This window comes from Anser cygnoides, chromosome W, assembly GCF_040182565.1.
Source record: "Anser cygnoides isolate HZ-2024a breed goose chromosome W, Taihu_goose_T2T_genome, whole genome shotgun sequence".
NCBI classification, from domain to species: domain Eukaryota; kingdom Metazoa; phylum Chordata; class Aves; order Anseriformes; family Anatidae; genus Anser; species Anser cygnoides.
This window is the reverse complement of record NC_089911.1, coordinates 8,143,021-8,160,529: the sequence shown is the minus strand read 5'-3', so window position 1 is coordinate 8,160,529 and position 17,509 is coordinate 8,143,021. Positions and strand designations below refer to the sequence as shown.

General features: G+C 65.4%; 2 protein-coding genes across 2 annotated transcripts; both read right to left on the bottom strand.

Moving 5' to 3' along the window:
- Positions 1-80: 80 nt before the first annotated feature.
- On the bottom strand, positions 81-9,369 carry LOC136788653 (troponin T, slow skeletal muscle-like). Its single transcript, XM_066987284.1, is given in 15 exon segments — positions 81-213; positions 824-864; positions 993-1,083; positions 3,036-3,145; positions 3,261-3,371; positions 4,588-4,665; positions 4,803-4,853; positions 4,855-4,920; positions 6,437-6,497; positions 6,599-6,620; positions 7,507-7,539; positions 8,095-8,127; positions 8,494-8,507; positions 8,611-8,658; positions 9,323-9,369. Coding segments are annotated over 14 exon segments (786 nt in total). The 5' UTR covers positions 8,640-8,658; positions 9,323-9,369; the 3' UTR covers positions 81-167.
- Positions 9,370-11,338: 1,969 nt separating this feature from the next.
- On the bottom strand, positions 11,339-17,491 carry LOC136788593 (histone-lysine N-methyltransferase KMT5C-like). Its single transcript, XM_066987156.1, is given in 10 exon segments — positions 11,339-11,492; positions 11,494-11,535; positions 12,492-12,628; positions 13,582-13,601; positions 14,322-14,408; positions 14,411-14,484; positions 14,562-14,671; positions 15,955-16,117; positions 17,095-17,236; positions 17,418-17,491. Coding segments are annotated over 9 exon segments (897 nt in total). The 5' UTR covers positions 17,205-17,236; positions 17,418-17,491.
- Positions 17,492-17,509: the final 18 nt, after the last annotated feature.

The following is a 17,509-nucleotide window of genomic DNA, read 5'->3' as shown; positions in this document are numbered from 1 at the left end:
GGGAAGGGGCGGGGCTTGTCCTGGCCACGCCCACCCATCTAGCCCCTCCCACCCCCGAGGATAGAGAGACGGAGGCGGGAGACCGGAAGCGGTGTTTATTGGAGGACCGGAAGTGCTGTTTATTGGAGGACCGGACGTGACGTTGATTCGGGGGGCGGGGCGGGGGCTCACTTCCAGCGCCCCCCCACGCGGCCCTTGCCCACCACCTTCTTGCTGCGGGGGGAGGAAGGGGGGGGGGGGGGTCAGGGGGGGCCGGGACCCCCGGAGACCCCCAGTGACCCCCCGACACCCCAAAGCCACCCCCAGGACCCCCCAACTGCCCCCAGGACCCCAAAGAGGCCCCCCCCCCCAGACCCCAGCCACCCCCAGAGACCCCAAAGAGGCCCAGGACCCCCCAGACCCCCCCAGAGACCCCCCCCCCCCCCAGACCCCACCCCCCAAGCCCAGGACTCCCCCAACCCAAGTCCCCCCGAGACCCCAAAACCACCCCCAAGCCCCCCAGGATACCCCCAAACCCCCCCCAGGACCCCCCCCCAGGACCCCCCAAGCCCCCAACCCCCCCCCCCCAAGGACCCCAAACTCCCCCAGGGACCCCCCAAGGTCCCCCCCCAAGCCCCCAACCACCCCCAGGGACCCCCGACCCCCCCCCGAGGCCCCCCAAGTCCCCCCAGGACCTGAAACCACCCCCAGAGACCCTCTGACCCCCCCAAACCCCCCAAGACCCCCCCCCCCCCCCCCCAAAACCCAACCCCCCCCAAAACCCAACCCCCCCCCACAAAAACCCAACCCCCCCCCCAAAAAACCCCAACCCCCCCCCCCTTACAATTTCTGGGCATGGCTGATGCGGTTGTACAGCACGTTGATCTGGGGGGGGGGGGGGCAGAGAAAACACCGTGAATCAGGGCACCCCCCCAGGAAACCGCCCCCCCCCCTCAGGAAGACCCCCCCCCCCCACCCCAGGGGTGCCCCCCCCCCCCCCGCGCCCCCCCCACCTCGTATTTCTGGCGCCGCAGCTTCTCGCTCAGGTCGAACTTCTCCGACTCCAGCTGCTGGATCCAGTCGTGGAGCTCCCGCGCCTTCGCCCTGGGGGGGGGCGAGTTTTAATTGGGGGGGGGGCGAGTTTTAATTGGGGGGCAATTTGTAATTGGGGGGGCGAGTTTGGTTGGGGGGGGGCGAGTTTGGTTGGGGGAGCGAGTTTTGGGGGGGGCAGTTTTATTGGGAGGGAATTTTAGGGGGGAATTTTAGGGGGATTTTTAATTAGGGGGCGAGTTATATTGGGGGGCAATTTTCATTACGGGGGGCAAGTTTTAATTGGGGCAAGTTTTAATTGGGGGGGCGAGAGTTTGTTGGGGGGGCGCAAGTTTTAATGGGGGGAGTGGGGGGCGAGCAGTTTTATTGGGGGGGGAATTTTACGGGGGGCAATTTTATGGGTGGGCAATTTTAATTGGGGGGAATTTAACTGGGCAATTTTTATAGGGGGTCAAGTTTTAATTGGGGGGCAATTTTCATTACGGGGGGCAATTTTTAATTGGGGGGAGTTTCAGTATGGGGGGGCGAGTTTTAATTGGGGGCGAGTTATATTAGGGGGGGCAATTTTCATTAGGGGGGCCGAGTTTTAATTGGGGGGGAATTTAATTGGGCAATTTTTATAGGGGGGCAATTTTCATTACGGGGGCAATTTTTAATTGGGGGGAGTTTCAGTATGGGGGCGAGTTTTAATTGGGGCGAGTTATATTGGGGGGCAATTTTCTTTAAGGGGGGCGAGTTTTAATTGGGGGGCAATTTTTATTGGGAGGCAATTTTTAATTGGGGGAGCAATTTTTAATTGGGGGAAGGCGAGTTATATTGGGGGCAATTTTCATTATGGGGGGCCGAGTTTTAATTGGGGGGGCAAGTTTTATTACGGGGGGCAATTTTCATTACGGGGGGCAATTTTTAATTGGGGGAGAGTTTCAGTATGGGGGGCGAGTTTTAATTGGGGGGCGAGTTATATTGGGGGGCAATTTTCATTACAGGGGGGCAAGTTTTAATTGGGGGGGCGAGTTTTATTGTTGGGGCGAGTTATAGTGGGGGGGCAATTTTCTTTAAGGGGGGCGAGTTTTAATTGGGGGGGCGAGTTAAATTGGGGGGCAATTTTTAATTGGGGGGCGAGTTTTAATTGGGGGGGGGTGAGTTATATTGGGGGGCAATTTTTAATTGGGGGGCGAGTTTTAATTGGGAGGGGGGCGAGTTATATTGGGGGGCAATTTTCATTAGGGGGGCCGAGTTTTAATTGGGGGGGGGCAAGTTTTATTACAGGGGGGCAATTTTCATTATGGGGGGGCGAGTTTTAATTGGGGGGGCAATTTTTAATCGGGGGGAGTTTCATTACGGGGGGCAATTTTTAATTGGGGGGCAATTTTTAATTGGGGGAGGCGACTTATATTGGGGGGGCGAGTTATATTGGGGGGGCAATTTTCATTACGGGGGGGTGAGTTTTCATTAGGGGGCAATTTTCATTACGGGGGGGCAATTTTTAATTGGGGGGGGGAGTTTCAGTATGGGGGTGAGTTTTAATTGCGGGGCAATTTTTAATTGGGGGGGGCGAGTTTTATTGTTGGGGGGCGAGTTTTATTACAGGGGGCGAGTTTTAATTGGGGGGGCAATTTTCATTACGGGGGGGCAATTTTTAATTGGGGGGGAGTTTCAGTATGGGGGGCGAGTTTTATTGCGATTGGGGGGAGATTTTTTATTGGGGGGCCGGAATTTTTTAATTGGAGGGGGGATTTTTTTATTGGGGATAATTTAATTGGGAGGGAATTTTTTAATCGGGGGGGCAATTTTTAATGGGGGGCTTTTTTAATGGGGGGATTTTTTTTTAATGGGGGGGGGATTTTTTTATTGGGGGTAATTTAATTGGGAAGGAATTTTTCAAATCAGGGTGGGAATTTTTTAATCGGGGGGGCCAATTTTTAACGGGGGGGATTTTTTTTTTTAAGGGGGGGGATTTTTTTTTAAGGGGGGGGGGGATTTTTTAACGGGGGGGGGGCCCCCACCTGAGCTCGTCCTCCCGCAGGTGCTCGATGTCCAGGGGCTTCTTGCGCTCGGCCAGGATGCGCAGCTTCATCTCGCGGCCCGTCTGCCGCTTGCCCCGCTTCTGCTCCGCCTTTTTTTTGGGGGGGGGGGGCACAAATTTATTTTGGGGGGGGGTCCCAAGGGTCCCGGGGGGGTCCCAAGGTCCCGGGGGTCCCGGGGGGTCCCGGGGGGTCCCGGGGGGTCACCTTGGCCAGGTAGCCGCCGAAGTGGGGCATGGTGGAGAGCACCTTCTTCTTCTTGGCGTCGTCCTCGGCGCGCTTCTTGGCCTCCTCCTCCTCCTTGCGCAGCTTCTCCTCCTGGGGGGGGGGGCACCAGTGCTCCCAGTATGCTCCCAGTATGCTCCCAGTACGCTCCCAGTACGCTCCCAGTACACCCTCGGCATCCCCCACTGTATCCCCAGTACGCCCCCCAGCGTGTCCCTGCTGCGTTCCCAGTACCCCCAGTATATCCCCACCATCCCCGCTGAGTCCCCAGCGTCCCCCACCACGTCCCCCAGTGTCCCCAGTATGTTCCCAGTGTCCCCCAGTACCCCCCAGTATGCCCCCAGTATCCCCCATTGTGTCCCCACTGCGTCCCCAGTATGCACACTATGTCCCCAGTGCTCCCACTACATCCCCAGTGCCCTCCAGCATGCCCCCCAGTACGCCCCCAGCACTCCCAGTGTCCCCCAGTGCTCCCAGTATGCCCCCAGCGTCCCCCAGTGCCCCCAGTATGTCCCCAGCACATCCCTGGTGTCCCCCAGTATGCCCCCAGTGCCCCCAGTATGTCCCCAGCACATCCCTGGTGTCCCCCGGTATGCCCCCAGTGCTCCCAGTATGTCCCCAGCACATCCCTGGTGTCCCCCGGTATGCCCCCAGTGCTCCCAGTATGCCCCCAGCACATCCCTACTGTGTCCCCAGTGCTCCCAGTATGCCCCCAGCACATCCCTAGTGTCCTCCAGTGCTCCCAGTATGTCCCCAGCACATCTCTAGTGTCCTCCAGTGCTCCCAGTATGCCCCCAGTGCTCCCAGTATGCCCCCAGCACATCCCTAGTGTCCCCCGGTATGCCCCCAGTGCTCCCAGTATGTCCCCAGCACATCCCTGGTGTCCCCCGGTATGCCCCCAGTGCTCCCAGTATGCCCCCAGCACATCCCTACTGTGTCCCCAGTGCTCCCAGTATGCCCCCAGCACATCCCTAGTGTCCTCCAGTGCTCCCAGTATGCCCCCAGTGCTCCCAGTATGCCCCCAGCACATCCCTAGTGTCCCCCGGTATGCCCCCAGTGCTCCCCAGTGCTCCCAGTATGCCCCCAGTGTGCCCCCAGTGCCCCCAGCACATCCCTAGTGTGCCCCCAGTATGCCCCCAGTGCTCCCAGTATGCCCCCAGCACATCCCTAGTGTCCCCCAGCATGCCCCCAGTGCCCCCCAGTGCTCCCAGTACGCCCCCAGCATATCCCTGCTGTGTCCCCAGCACCTCCCAGTGCTCCCAGCACGCTCCCAGTGCTCCCAGTACGCTCCCGGCGCCCCCGCGCTCACCGCCAGCCTCGCCTGCCTCTCGCGCTCCTTCTCGGTGCGGCTCCTCAGCTGCTCGTTGCGCTCCGCCCGGCGCCGTTCCTGCGGCACCACCGTCACCGGGGGGGGGGGCACCTGCAGCCCCCCCATCCCGGTGCCCCCCCCCATCCCGGTGGCCCCCCACGTCCCCGTGACCCCCACGTCCCCGTGACCCCCCCGGGCCCCCCCCCCCCACTCACGATGCGCTCCATCAGCGCCACCAGCTCCTGCTCCTCGCGGCGCCGCTGCTCGGAAGTGGGCGTCGATGAGGGTCTGCAGCTCCAGCAGGTCCTTCTCCATGCGCTTACGGTGGATGTCCTGGGGGGGGGGGCACGGTCACAGCCCCCCCGGGCACTCACAGACCCCCCGAACCCACAGACCCCCCCGGAACCCACAGACCCCCCGAGACTCGCAGATCCCCCGGTGAACCGCACAGGGGAACCCCCAGCCCCACGGCGGCCCCCTTGTTCCCCCCCCGCGCCCTAAAATGCCCCCCCAGTCCCAAAATGCCCCCCCAGTCCCAAAATGTGCCACCCCCCTAAAATGCCCCCCCCAGTCCCACAATGCCCCTCCCAGACCCTCTGGCCCATAGCAGCCCCCCAGCCCCACAACACCTCCCCTCAGCCCCCCCAGTCCCAAAATGCCCCCCCAAGTCCCAAAATGCGCCCCCCACCCTAAAATGCCCCCCCCAGTCCCACAACATCCCTCCCAGCCCCCCTACCCCATAGCAGCCCCCCCAGCCCCACAACAGCCCCCCCAGCCCCACAACACCCCCCCAGCCCCATAGCAGCCCCCTCGTTCCCCCCCAGCCCCAAAATGCCCCCCTGCCCCACAAACGCTCCCCCCTCCCAAAACGCCCCCCCGCCTCACAATACCCCCTCATCCCCACAATGCCCCCCAGCCTCACAATACCCCCCTCAGCCCCGCCCCCAGCCCCCCAAATGCCCCCCCAGCCCCAAAAACGCCCCCCCCAGCCCCATAGCAGCCCCCCCAATGCCCCCCAGAACCCCCCCAGCCCCATAGCGGCCCCCCCAATGCCCCCCAGCCCCAAAACCGCCTCCCCAACACCCCCCAGCCCCAAAACAGCCCCCCCAGCCCCAAAATGCCCCCCAATGCCCCCCCAGCCCCCAAAACGCCCCCCCAGCCCCCGTAGCAGTCCCCCCACTGCCCCCCAGCCCCAAAATGCCCCCCCAGCCCCACAGCGGCCCCCCCCACTGCCCCCCCCAGCTCCAAAATGCCCCCCCCAGCCCCATAGCGGCCCCCCAATGCCCCCCCCCCAGCCCCAAAAATGCCCCCCCCCCAGCCCCATAGCGGCCCCCCCAATGCCCCCCCCAGCCCCAAAAATGCCCCCCCCCCAGCCCCATAGCGGCCCCCCCAATGCCCCCCAGCCCCCAAAATGCCCCCCAGCCCCGTAGCAGTCCCCCACTGCCCCCCAGCCCCAAAATGCCCCCCCCAGCCCCATAGCGGCCCCCACTGCCCCCCCAGCTCCAAAATGCCCCCCCCAGCCCCATAGCGGCCCCCCCAATGCCCCCCCCCAGCCCCAAAAATGCCCCCCCCCAGCCCCATAGCGGCCCCCCCAATGCCCCCCCCAGCCCCAAAATGCCCCCCCAGCCCCATAGCGGCCCCCCAATGCCCCCCAGCCCCAAAAATGCCCCCCCAGCCCCATAGTGGCCTCCCCAACGCCGCCCCCAGCCCCAAAATACCCCCCCAATGCCCCCCCAGCCCCACAGCAGCCCCCCCAGTGCCCCCCGAGCCCCAAAATGCCCCCCCAGCCCCATAGCAGCCCCCCCAATGCCCCCCCACCGCCCCCAAAAACGCCCCCCCCCCCACTCACATCGAAGTCCACGCGCTCCCCCTCGGGGATCTTGGGGGGGGCCAGCTGGGGCACCAGCGGCCTGGGGGGGGGGGTGGTCAGAGGGCTCTCAGGGTGGGGGGGGGCGCGTTACAGCACCCTGACCCCCCCCCCCCCAAAAAAACTGCCCCCCTCTCAGCTCACCGAGGCCGGGGCCGCTCCTCTTCTGTGGGGGGGGGAAATGGGGTTAGTGGGGGCGGCAAAAGGGTTGGGGGGTCTGGGGGGGCAAAGTCTTCGGGGGGGGGTCAGGGTCTTTCCGAGGGGTTGGGGTCTTTGGGGGGGGGTTAAAGTCTTCGGGGGGCGTTGGGGGTCTTTCAGGGGGTATTTGGGGTCTTTGGGGGGGGGGGTTAAAGTCTTCGGGGGGGGGTCAGGGTCTTTCCGAGGGGGTTGGGGTCTTCGGGGGGTCAAAGTCTTCGGGGGGGATTTGGGGTCTTCGGGGGGGGTCAGGGTCTTTTGGGGGGGGGGGTCGGGGTGTTTGGGGGGGATTTGGGGTCTTTGAAGGGGGGCAAAGTCTTTGGGGGGGGGTCCATTTGGGGTCTTCGGGGGGGTTTGGGGGTCCTGTTCGGGGGTATTTGGGGTCTTTGGGGGGGGGTTAAAGTCTTCGGGGGGGGGGTCAGGGTCTTTGGGAGGGGTTGGGGTCTTTGGGGGGGGGTCAAAGTCTTCGGGGGGGGGGGGGGGGGTCTTCGGGGGGATCGGGGGTTCTTTGGGGTCTTCGACGGGGGTCGGGGGTCTTTGAAGGGGGGTTAAAGTCTTTTGGGGGGGGGTAAAGTCTTCGGGGGGTTGGGGGGTTGGGGTCTTTGGGGGGACAGTATGGGGACTTTGAAGGGGGGGTCAAAGTCTTTGGGGGGATTTGGGGTCTTTGAAGGGGGATTTGGGGTCTTTGAAGGGGGGCTCAAAGTCTTTGGGGGGATTTGGGGTCTTTGAGGGGGGTCGGGGGTCTTTGGGGGGGATTTGGGGTCTTTGGGGGGGGGTCAAAGTCTTCGGGGGGGGTTTGGGGTCTTTGGGGGGATTTGGGGTCTTCGAGGGGGGTCAAAGTCTTCGGGGGGTCCTACCTGGCTCCTCATGAGGTTTGGGGGGCTCCGATGCTGGGGGGGGGCAGAAAAAGCAGAGGGTCAGGACCCGCACAGCCCCCCCACCCCATACCCCCCCCCCCCCAAAGTAATCCTCCCCGGGGGTCCCCACCCCAAATCGGGGGGGGTCAGTGACGCCCCCCGGGGGTCTTTTGGGGGGGGAGGTGTGGGATTAAAGGGGGGGGAATGGGGGGGGGTCGTGGAGTAAAGGGGGGGGGGGGCTGAGGTTGGTCGGGGGGGCCTCAAGGGGGGGATTTTGGGGGCAATTCTTGGGGATTTGGGGCTTTTTTCTGGGGGGGGGGCACAGGGTCTGGGGGGGTCCACAGGGTTTGGGGGGGGGGCTTGCTTTTTTGGGGGGGGAATCCATATTTTTTTGGGGGGGGGGCTGAAGTTGGTCGGGGGAAAGGATTTTGGGGGGCAGTCTCGGGGATTTTGGGGGCAATTCTTGGGGATTTGGGGCTTTTTTTGGGGGGGCGTAAGGTCTGGGGGGGGGTCCATAGAGTCTTGGGGGGGGGGGCTTGTTTTTTTGGGGGGGGGGTCATGCTTTTTTTGGGGGGGACACTCGCTCACCTTCCTCCTCTTCCTCCTCTGCAGCCTCCTCCTCTGCAGGAGACATGGGGGGGGGGCAGTGACACCCCCCCCCCGTGGTAATTAAGCAGAGCCATTAACGTGATGCTAATTAGCGCCCCAGGATTCGTTAGGGCCCCCCCCCAACCTCGAACCCCCCCCACCTCGAACCCCCCCCTCCAAACTCTCATTAGTTACTCTTTGGTAATGGGGTTAGTTAATTAAAACTCGGTTAGTTAGTTAGTTAAAACTCGGGGGGGTTAATTAATAGCGGGGGGGGGGTGTTAATTAACGCTTGGGGGGCTAATTAATACTTGGGGGGGTCGTTAACACTTCGGGGGTTAATTAGCCTTGGGTACCCAGCTGTTAATTAGCTGGGGGGGGGGAGGGGGCATCACTCACCTTCCTGCTGCTCCCTGGGGGGGGGGGGAAGGAAAACAGTGAGGGGGGGGGGCAATTTTTTTTGGGGGGGGGGGGGTAATTTTTTCGGGGGGGGGTTAATTGGGGGGGGGCACTCACTCCTCGTATTCCTCCTCGGCCTCGGACATGGCTGCGGGTCGGGGGCACCTGGGGGGTGGCACCGGGGGGGGGGGGGGGCCGTCAGGGGGCATGGGGGGGGCTGCCCCCCCCCCATAAATGCCCCCCCCAACCCCCCAGTCCCTGTAAGTGCCCCCCCAAGCCCCTATAAATACCCCCCAGTTGCATAAGTGCCCCCCAGTCCCTGTAAGTGCCCCCCCAGCCCCTATAAATGCCCCCCCAGCCCCTATAAATGTCCCCCAGTCCCTATAGGTGCCCCCCCCAACCCCCCAGCCCCTATAAGTGCCCCCCAGCCCCTATAAATGCCCCCCCCCGTAGCCCCCCCAGACCCTATAAGTGCCCCCCCCACAGCCCCCCCAGTCCCTATAGGTGCCCCCCAACCCCCAGACCCTATAAATTCCCCCCCAGCCCTATAAGTGCCCCCCATAGCCACTCAGTCCCCATAGGTGCCCCCCCATCCCTATAAACACCCCCCCCCGCCTCTCCATCCCCCCCCACGGACCCCCCTCACCCCAATATCCCCCCCCCCACAGACCCCCCCCCACCCCAATATCCCCCCCCCCCCCACGGACCCCCCTCACCCCAATATCCCCCCCCCCACCCCACGGACCCCCCTCACCCCAATATCCCCCCCACCCCACCCCACGGACCCCCCTCACCCCATTGCCCCCCCACCCCATTGCCCCCCCCCCACCAGTGGGGTCGGGCTCTACCAGCACCGCGCCCCCCCCCCCGAGCCCGGAGGTGCCTTTATGGGGGGGGCGGCCCCTCCCCCACATGACATCACCCCCCCCCCACACCCCCCCTTCTATGGGGTGGGGTGGGGGGCCGGACCCCCCCCCCAAAAAAAATTCCGCTGCTTTGTTCCTGGGATGCCACCGAAATGTCACCGACACCGGACACCCGCAGCTGTCGGGGGGGGGCATGGAAATGGGGGGGGGCGCAGGGGGGGGCGCAGGGAAATGGGGGGGGGCGCAGGGAAATGGGGGCGCAGGGAAATGGGGGGGGCAGGGAAATGGGGGGCGCAGGGAAATGGGGGGGCACAGGGAAAAGGGGAGGGCGCAAGGAAATGGGGGGCGCAAGGAAATGGGGGGGCGCAAGGAAAGGGGGGACGCAGGGAAAAGGGGGGCGCAGGGAAATGGGGGGCAGGGAAATGGGGGGCGCAGGGAAATGGGGGGCGCAGGGAAATGGGGGGGGGCACACACTGCTATGGGGGGTCTTAAGGAAATGGGGAGGGCTTAGGGAAAAGGGGGGGTCACAGCTATGGGAGGGGCCTTGGGGAAATGGGGGGGGGCCAGGAAAAAGGGGGGGCAGTGCTATGGGGGGCCTTAGGGAAATGGGGAGGGGGGTCACAACTACGGGGGGGTTCTTAGGGAAATGGGGGGGCCACACACTATGGGGGGGGTCTTAGAAAATTGGGGGGGGGACCACACGCTATGGGGGGGGGTCTTAAGGAAATGGGGGGGCACAGCTACGGGGGGGGGCACCATTGGGCTCAGGCTTTGTCTAGGGGAAAAGCGAGGGGGGGGGGCAGTGGGGTTTAGCCCCCCCCGGGGGGGGGGGGGGCACACACGGGTTTAACCCCCTGAGGGGGCACACGGGGGGGTTTAGCCCACGGGGGGGGCACGGGGGGGCCATTTTGGGTGAGGACAAAAGGGGGGGGGGCAGATTCCTGGGGGCTATTCCTGTCCCCTGATGTCACCCCCCCCAGCACCTGTTGGGGACATTCCTGTCCTTTGTTCCCGCGGGGGGGCACACCACCCCCCCACCCCCCGCCCCCCCCCCCACATTGAGTTGGGGGCCACCACTCACCCCCAGCCTCGGCCTTTTCGTTGCCATTTTCCTTTATTTCCGTAAAAATCCAGAGGAAAAAACCACCAAAAATCCCCTTTTCCACTCCGCCCCCCCGCCCCCCCCGCAGCACCAAAGCCGTGCCCCCCCCCCCCCAAAGGGTGAGGTAGGTGTCCGAGGGGAGGGGGGGGGGCGTGTGTGTGCCCCCCCCCCCCCCCCAAAATTAATTAAGCCACGTCGAGGGCGATGGCCCCGTGGGTCACCACCCACCGCAGCCTCCCCGGTGGCCCCGAAAGCCCCCGGGTTTTTTTGGGGGGGGGGCACCTTCCCTGCAGGGCCCCCCCCCCCCCCCCCCCCCTCCTCGATCTGGGGGGGCCCCAAACGGACGTGGGCGTAGAGGGAGAGTTTGGGGTCGGCCGAAACGGGGCCGGGGGCGGAGGAGGGGGGTTTTGGGAGGGGGGGGCGGCCCGGCCTGGGTGGGGGCGGGGGGGCTGCAGGCGGGGCAGGCGGACGCAGGGCGCCCCCCCCCCCGCAGGCGGCAGCCCCCCCGCAGGAGACGCAGTCGTGGAGGGCGACGCGCAGCTGGGGGAGGCGCGGGGGGGGCGCGGGTGGTGCCTGTTGGGGGGGAGATTTATTTTGGGGGGGGGGGGGGTCACAAGGGCGAGACGCCCCCCCCAAAGCTTTGTGCCCCCCCCCCCAATTTGTGTACCGTCCCCAAGAGCTTCGTGCCCCCCCAAAAGCTTCGTGCCCCCCCAACATCCCGTGCCCCCCCCAACATCCCCCCCCCAAAATCCCGTGCCCCCCCCCCAAAGCCCTGTGCCTCCCCCCAAAGCCTCGTACCCCCCCCCAGGCCTTGTGCCCCCCGAAACCTTGCAACCCCCCCCAAAAAACCCTTGTGCCCCCCCCCCCCCCAAGTATTTTAAGGGGGGGGGGGTCTTACCGTGGGGGGTCGGCGGCGCCGGCGGCGCTGTCGGTGGCGGCGGCGGCGGGGGGGCCCGCGCCCCCCCCCGTGGGCGCGCCGCAGCCGCCCGTCCGTCTCCCGCAGGTGGTACTTGGGGGGCGGGGGGGGCGGCGGCTGGGCCCCCCCGGCGCTGCCGGAAGGCGCCTTCACCTTTCCTGGGGGGGGGGGAAAGGGTTAGGAAATGGGGGGGGGGGGGTCAAAAATGGGGGGATTTGGGGGTGGCCAGGAAATGGGGGGGGGGGTTGGGGGGTTAAAAATGGGGGGGTTAAAAGGGGGGGGGGGGATTTGGGGGGGGGGGTTAAAAGTGGGGGGGGGGGGGATGGGGGGGTTAAAAGGGGGGGGATTTAGGGGGGTTAAAAATGGGGGTTGGGGGGGATTTAGGGAGAGGGTAATTTGGGGGGGGCTTTTGGGGTGGAGTGTTTAAGGGGTGTTTTTTGGGGGGCTTTTTTTTGGGGGGGGGGGTCTTGGGGGGGGGTTAGGAGCAAAGAGCACTTGGGGGGGGGGAATTTAGGGGGATTTAAGAGCCGGGGGTGTTTGGGGGGGGGGGCTTTAGGAAGGAGCAGGATTTGGGGGGGGGGGGGGATTTTCGTCGGGGGGGGGGGCGGAAGATTTATTGGGGGGGAGAGAGACACTTTTGGGGGGGGGAAGGATTTTTTTGGGGGGCAGACCTTTTTTTGGGGGGAAAGAGGCTTTATTGGGGGGGCAGAAGAGACCTTTTTTTTTGGGGGGGGAACCTTTATTTGAGGGGGGGCGAAGAGACCTTTTTTTGGGGGGGGAGAGACACTTTATTGGGGGGGGGAGGAGGCTTTATTTGGGGGGGGGGGCGAGACTTTTTGTGGGGAGGGACCACAACACATTTTTCACGCGGCGAGCCTTTTTTTGGGGTGGGGGGGAATTATTTTGGGGTGGGGGGGGGATATTTTTTCTTTGGGGGGGGGGGGGGCACAGCAGTCACCCCCCTGCCCTCCCCCCCCCCCCCCTATAGCACCCCTGCACCGCCGGGGCAGGGAACGGAGATCCCCGTTTCCCCCCCCCAGGGCTGCCCCCAGCCGGGCTGCGGGTGGGGGGGTTCTAAGAGTGCGCCCCCCGTGCCCCCGCCCGCGCCCCCCACCTCTCGCAGGTGCAGCACTCGCAGCGCTCGTTGTTGTCCCCGAAGAAGCTGTCCCCGTAGAAGCAGGTGATCTCGTCCTGCGGCGCGATGTCCCGCACCACCTGCACCCGCGCCGCGTTCCCCTCCGCCGGCACGAACTTTTGGGGGGGGGGGTTAATTAGCAGCGCCCCCCCCTCAAAAATAATCAGCAACCCCCCCCGAACACATAGGGTTGGAGCCGCATCCCCCCGTGCAAACACAGCGCTGACGGAGACCCCGAAATGTTTTATAGGGCCGCGGCGTTCGATGTTCCCCCCCTTGGGACGTCAAAACCCCCCCGTTGGGGGGTTTTGGGGATTTGACCCCAAAAATTGCCCCCCCCAACCCGGAACCCCCCCCCCCAATCCAGGCGTTTTGGGGACCCCCCCCCAAACCCCACTGTCAGCAACCCCAATCCTAAAATCCTATTTTTGGGGGCGTTTTTTGAGATTTCGGGGACCCTGGCACCCTCAAACCCCACCATCGCCCCCCCAATCCTAAAATCCTGCTCTTTTGGGGCGTTTCTTGACATTTCAGGGCCCCCCGCAACCCCAAACCCCACTATCCCCCCCCCAATCCTAAAATCCTATTTTGGGGGCGTTTTTTGAGATTTTGGGGACCCCATCCCCCCCCCAGACCCCACTATCCCCCCTCCTAATCCTAAAACCCTACTACTTTGGGGTCATTTTTGACATTTTGGGGACGCCCCCACCCCCAAACCCCACCATCCCACCCCCACCCCTAAATTCCTGCTATTTTTGGGGGCGTTTCTTGACATTTCGGGGACCCCCGCCCACCCCCAAACCCCACCATCGCCCCCCAATCCCAAAATCCTACTATTTTGGGGGCGTTTTTTGACCCTTTGGGGCCCCCGGCACCCCCAAACTCCGCTATCCCCCCCCCCAGTCCTGACATTCTGCTATTTTGGGGGCATTTCTTGACATTTTGGGACCCTGGCACCCCTGCCCCTGCCCCTAACCCCATCACCCCCCAGCTTAGGTACCCCCACCCCAAAAAAAACCCAAGGCCCCCTCCAAAAGCCCCCCCCCCCCCAAATTCGTAGCCCCCTCACCTTGCAGTTGGGGCGGCAGTCTGCGAGGGGAAAAGCAGAGGTCAGCGGGGGGGGGGCTTTTGGGGTCACCATGGGATTTTGGGGGGGGCTAAAGGGTCTGGGGGGGTCAGAGAAATACCCCAAAGGGGGTGTAAAAGGGTTTTGGGGGGGTAAAGGGTTTTTTGGGGGGGTCAAGGGTTTTTTTTGGGGGGGGAGAGGGGAGGGGGGAAGGGTTTTGGGGTCACCAGATTTGGCAGGGGGTGTTAAGGGGGCTGGGGGGGGGGGGGTCAGGGCACCCCAAGGTGGGTGTAAAAGGGTTTGGGGGGGGTTAAAGGTTTTTTTTGGGGGGTTAAAGGGTCTGGGGGGTCAGGGCATCCCAAAGGGGGTGTAAAAGGGTTTTGGGGGGGGCTAAAGGGTCGGGGGGGGGGGGGTCATGGCACCCCAAGGGAGGTGTAAAAGGGTTTGGGGGGGGTCAAGGTTTCTTTTTTTGGGGAGGTGGGGGTCAGGGCACCCCAAGGGAGGTATAAAAGGGTTTTGGGGGGGGGAGTCAAGGTTTTTTTTTGGGGGGGGGGGTAAAGGTTTTTTTTGGGGGGTCAAAGGGTTGAGGTGAGGGAGAAGGAAGGGGTTGGGGGTGTCCCCATAGGGGACAGAGAAAATTTGGGGCATTTGTGTGGGATTTGGGGTACGGGGGGGATTTGGGGTGCAGGGGGGGGGTAATCTTTTTGGGGGGGGGGTGTTTTTTTGGGGGGGGGGGCTCTCACCGTGGTTGATGAAGGCGGCGGGGCCAAGCCAGAGCTGGGCGCACTGCTTGCGCGTGGAGTACATGATGCTGAAGTCGTTCTCCCCGAGCGCAGCAGCGCCTCGTCGGGGGCGCGCAGCTCGGCGATGCAGCCCACCAGCAGCTCCAGCGTCTCGTTTTTCCTCCTGGGGGGGCGTACAAGAGTCAGGAGGCCCCCCCCCCCGCGGGTAAAAGCCTCCCCCAGTATCGTGGGGGACCCTACCAGGTGCGGGTGGAGACGACGCGGGCGCCGTTGGTCTCCAGCGAGTAGCGGCTGCAGGGCAGGATGGCGAAGCCGCTCTCGGGCAGGAAGATGCGCAGGTAGCGGAAAACCTGGGGGGGGGGGGGCACAGTTTTTTTTTTGGGGGGGAGCACAGGTTTTTTTTTTTTTGGGGGGGGGGGACACACGTTAAGGGGGAGACCCCCGAGGTGCCCCTCAAGGGGATCACAGCACGTTGCTGCCTTTGGATCCCGGGGTGCCCCCATAGCATCACTCCCCCCCCCCAACACAGTGCCCCCCATACAACCCCCATGTGCCCCCCCCCCAAGAATCCCCTATAAGGATCCCCCATGCCCCCCCCCCCAAAAACACCCTGGTGTCCCCCCTGTAGACAACCCTGACCCCATGGCCCTGGTGCCCCCCCCATAAAGACACACCCCCCATAAGGACCCCAGTGCCCCCCAACAGGTACCCCATCACAGCCCCTCCCCCTATAGTCCCCCCCCCATAAGGACTCCGTGGCCCTGATAAGGGTCCCGGTGCCCCCCCCCCCCCCCAAAGACACCCCCACCCATAAGGACCCTGGTGCCCCCCCCGAAAGACCTCCCCCCCATAAGGACCCCATTTCCTGTGCCCCCCCCCCCCATAAGGGCCCCCTACAAAGACCCCGTGCCCCCCCCACCCCAATAAGGACCCCATAGCCCTGCTAAGGACCCCATAAGGACCCCGGGGCCCTCCCCACCCCATAAGAGCCCCCCATCAGGATCCCATAACCCTGGTGCCCCCCCCATAAAGACGTTCCCACCCCATAAGGGCCCCATGTCCCATCCTCCCCCCCAATAAAGACCCCATGCCCCCCCCATAAGGACCCCCCTACAAAGACCCCATGCCCCCCCCACCCCAATAAGGACCCCATAGCCCTGCTAAGGACCCTGTTGCCCCCCCCAAAAGACCTCCCCCCCCATAAGGACCCCCCTACAAAGACCCCATGCCCCCCCTCCCCCCAATAAGGACCCCATAACCCTAGTAAGGACCCTGGTGCCCCCCCCCGCCCCCATAAGAGCCCCCCCATAAGAGCCCCCCCATCAGGACCCCATAACCTAATAAAGACCCTGGTTCCCCCCCCATAGACCCCCTGCTAAGGACCCTAGTGCCTCCCCCCCATAACAGCCCCCCATCAGGACCCCACAGCCCCAATAAAGACCCTGATTCCCCCCCATAGACCCCCTCCCCCCACCCCATAAAGACCCCAGGGGTTCATTCCCCCCCCCGACCCATAGCCCCGCCCCCTGCCCCCTTGGCCCCGCCCCCTGCCCCCTTGGCCCCGCCCCCTGCCCTTGGCCCCGCCCCCTTCCCCTTGGCCCCGCCCCCCGCCCCTTGGCCCCGCCCCTCTCACGTGACTCTTGAGCGCGGCGCGCTGCAGCGGGCGGCGGCGCTGGAAGAAGGCGGCGGCCCAGGCCCCGCTGAGCGCCCGCCAGGCCGCCTCCAGGTCCCGCCGCCGCCGGAAGCCCTCCACGGCCGCCCGCAGGAGGTGCTGCCGCCGCAGGGCCGGCAGGGGGCTGCGGGCACCGGGAGCGGCCGTCACGGCCCCCCCGCAGGGACGCGGGCAGCGCTGGGGGACGCCGGGACGGCCCCCTCGGAACCGCCCCCCCCCCCAAGGAGCTGGGGATCCCCCGGGACCCCCCTTCGTGGCCGCGGACCCCCCCGGGACCCCCCCCCCCCCCCATGGCCCCCGGGACCCCCTCGGGGCTGGAGACCGCCCGGAACCTCGCCCCGGCACACCTCCTCGGGGTGGGGGGGGGGGGCACGCCGGGATCCCCCTACAGGGCTGGGGACCCCCCGGGACCCCCCTCCCTGGGGCTTGGGGTATCCCGGGACCCACCCCCCCCCCCACGGGGCTGGGGACTCCCGGGATTCCCTCCGGGACCCCCCTACAGGGCTGGGGGCACCCCGGGATCCCCCCCCCCAGGGCTGGGGACCCCGGGATCCCCCAACGGGACCCCGCCCAGGGCTGGGGACACCCCGGGACTCGCCCCCGGGGATGGGGACACCCCCCCCCCGTAGGACGGGGACCGGGACCACGTGGCAGGGGCATCAGCGAGCCCCCCCCCACCAATTCTGCCCCCCTATCAGGGATAAAAGGGGGACCCCCCATTCTTTCTCCTCCTCCTCCTGAGACCCTCCCCCCCCTTCCTTCCTCCTCAGACCCCCCCTCCTCCTCGGAACCCCCCATTCTTCCTCTTCCGGGGACCCCCCACCCTCCTCATCCTCGGACCCCCGCCCCTTCATCCTCCTCCTCCTGGGACCCTCCCCTCCTCATGCGCCCCCCCCCCCCCCATTTCCTCCTCCTGGGACCCCCACTTTCCTTCTCCTCCTCCTCTCCGCCCCCCCCTCACCCCTCCTCCTCCTCAGACCCCCCCCCCCCCCATTCTTCCTCCTCCTCCTCCTCCTCCTTCTCTTGGGTCCCCCCTCCCCCTCCTAGCCTCCCCCCCGGCCCTGCCCCCCCGGGACCCTCTCCCCCCCCCCCCTTCCCCACCTGACGCCCATCTTGTGCGTGCGGAAGCCCAGCACGGAGTCGAGCACCAGGCTGGTGGCCAGGTCGTCGTTCTCGCACAGCTCCCGCGCCGTCACCCGCCGGGACCCCATCGTCCCCCCGGGGCATCCTGCGGGCTCCGATCCTTAACGGAGGCGGGGGGGGGAGGGCCTCAGACCCCCCCCGGTACCGAAACGCCTCGTGGGGGGCCGGGCCCTACCGTAAGGCTCCCGATAGCGGCCCCACGCGGTACCCTAAGGCTCCAACCCGCCCCCCAGCCCCGGAACGCGATCGCGGGGGGCGCTCAGAGCCCGCCGGGGCCTCACCTGCTGCCGCCGCCGCTCCTCGTCTGCTCCCGCCGCGCTCGCCCGCCCGCCCTAGCTCCTGATTGGACGCCCGACCCGCCTCCCGCTGCGTC